Genomic DNA, 1,906 nt, shown 5'->3' on the forward strand with positions numbered 1-1,906 from the left:
GCAGCTTTGAATGCAGCAATTCTGCCTGTCTGCACCTTCCTTCCCAGCAGGTACAACAGGGAATGTGTGACTCAGACGTGGGGAATGTTTCTTCCCTGAGCTGTTCTGCAGGCAGCACTGAATTGGTGAGAAACAAGTACAGTGAAATGTGAAACTGCTTTCTAGATGTGATCTATTACTATTAATTTTAGCTTGTCCTATCCTTCCATGCTGAAGTCAATCCTCTTTCTTTGTCCTGTTGAGGAGGTAAGTAGATAGTAGAGGATCTTTTCTAAGGGAAAAGGACTGATTAAGTGGTGAAAGTAGAGTAGGAGGATCAGGAATAAATGCAGAATATTTCAAATGTATTTACATTTAGGCTGCTTTAAGACGCTTGACCAGACAGAGCAGTAATGGCAAAGCATGAGAATAAGATCCCATTTCAGGCCTGACCTTGATTTCAGGGTTGGACTAATCCTAGAGTTCACGTACATTTTCCTGGTCCAGCTCTAACTTGCAGTCCTGCAGTACCATCCTCCTGCCCTCCAGCACTGCAGGCAGGTTCTGCAGCCCCAGGGTGACCCTTTGATCCCTGGGGACAGTGGAACCACCACCTGCCAGGAGGAGTTCTGGCCTCTGATGTGGCTGGGGCAGGGGGAAAAAATGAAGCAGAGGAACAGCACAGATAGTTCAGCCCAGCAGAACTCCCTTTCCAGGGTGGAGCTGCTCAAAATGGATGCAGGAGTCCAGTTCTGCTTACAAATTCTTTGTTTGACCTTATACTAGAAGGAACAGCTGTTGCTTTGCTCTAACCTTTAAACCCCAGTGAGGTTTTCTGTTTGTACAGCCTAAAGCAAACGTGAGGCTGGCAGAGGAACAGCACAGATAGTTCAGCCCAGCAGAACTCCCTTTCCAGGGTGGAGCTGCTCAAAATGGATGCAGGAGTCCAGTTCTGCTTACAAATTCTTTGTTTGACCTTATACTAGAAGGAACAGCTGTTGCTTTGCTCTAACCTTTAAACCCCAGTGAGGTTTTCTGTTTGTACAGCCTAAAGCAAACGTGAGGCTGTGCAGATGCTGCAGTGCCCCTTCAGCTTCCAGTCAGAACGTGCTGTCCCGTGGGGCTGTTAAACGGGGACTTGTAAAGGTTTGCACAGAGGCACAGCTACCAGCATGCTTTGTTTTTTGAATTTCATGTTTATTTTTGTATTGAGGAGAGTTGAAAGCTTATTTAAAACCAGAAGTGCAGCTCCCATTCATTTCACAAAGGCTCTGAGCAAACACTGCCTGCGATGCTGCGTGCAGTGCTGGCAGCAGTCCCCGTGGCACAGGCACAGCTGCTGCATGGCCTGGAGGAACCAGAGAGGAGAGTGATGGGCTCTGACCCTCTGTGCAGCCCCAGGGCTGGGCTGCACCTCACAGGTGAACACTGTCACAGCCTTAGCCTCACTGGTGGCAGCCACAGCTCGCAGTGTCCTCTGGCCAGAACCCACCCACTCCCCTGCTTACTACAAATCTCTTTTCTCTGTGCTGAAATGCAGCACCAGGGGAGAAAGAAGCTATGAAGTGCATCTCGTTTTTAGCAATTCATTCTGTTACCATTTCAGGCAAATGACATGTTATGTCCATGCAGCCTTGAGTCTGGTACTGCGGAAGCACAAATCATGGCTCGATAATAGAAAAAGACATCTGAAATATGTAATAAATACATGAAATTCTTGCTGGCTGTATGAACCTCTTCTCTGTTGCTCCTCCATAATATACAGGAAAGTCCATGAATGCATTAGGCTTCTTCACATACTTTGAGAAGGCAATGTAGTCTCAGGATGTAATTCATTGCGGAGGGAAGGATGCCACCAGGTGCCCTAGGTAGGTTCTAGCCGCCTCTTCTTCAAGCTCTGACTTCTCCTGAAGGGGCTGCACCCTGC

The 1,906-nt window shown here is 47.8% G+C and overlaps 1 protein-coding gene across 1 annotated transcript in view; it reads right to left on the reverse strand.

The window, feature by feature from the left end:
* Positions 1-1,843: 1,843 nt before the first annotated feature.
* RAD52 (RAD52 homolog (S. cerevisiae)) overlaps positions 1,844-1,906 on the reverse strand; it is a 7,362-nt gene continuing 7,299 nt past the window's right edge. The window contains exon 11 of the mRNA XM_009076392.1: positions 1,844-1,902. Coding sequence (XP_009074640.1) covers positions 1,844-1,902 — 59 coding nt within the window. The remainder of the gene's footprint in view (positions 1,903-1,906) is intronic.

The sequence above is a fragment of the Acanthisitta chloris genome, unplaced genomic scaffold (assembly GCF_000695815.1).
Source record: "Acanthisitta chloris isolate BGI_N310 unplaced genomic scaffold, ASM69581v1 scaffold37276, whole genome shotgun sequence".
NCBI lineage: Eukaryota > Metazoa > Chordata > Aves > Passeriformes > Acanthisittidae > Acanthisitta > Acanthisitta chloris.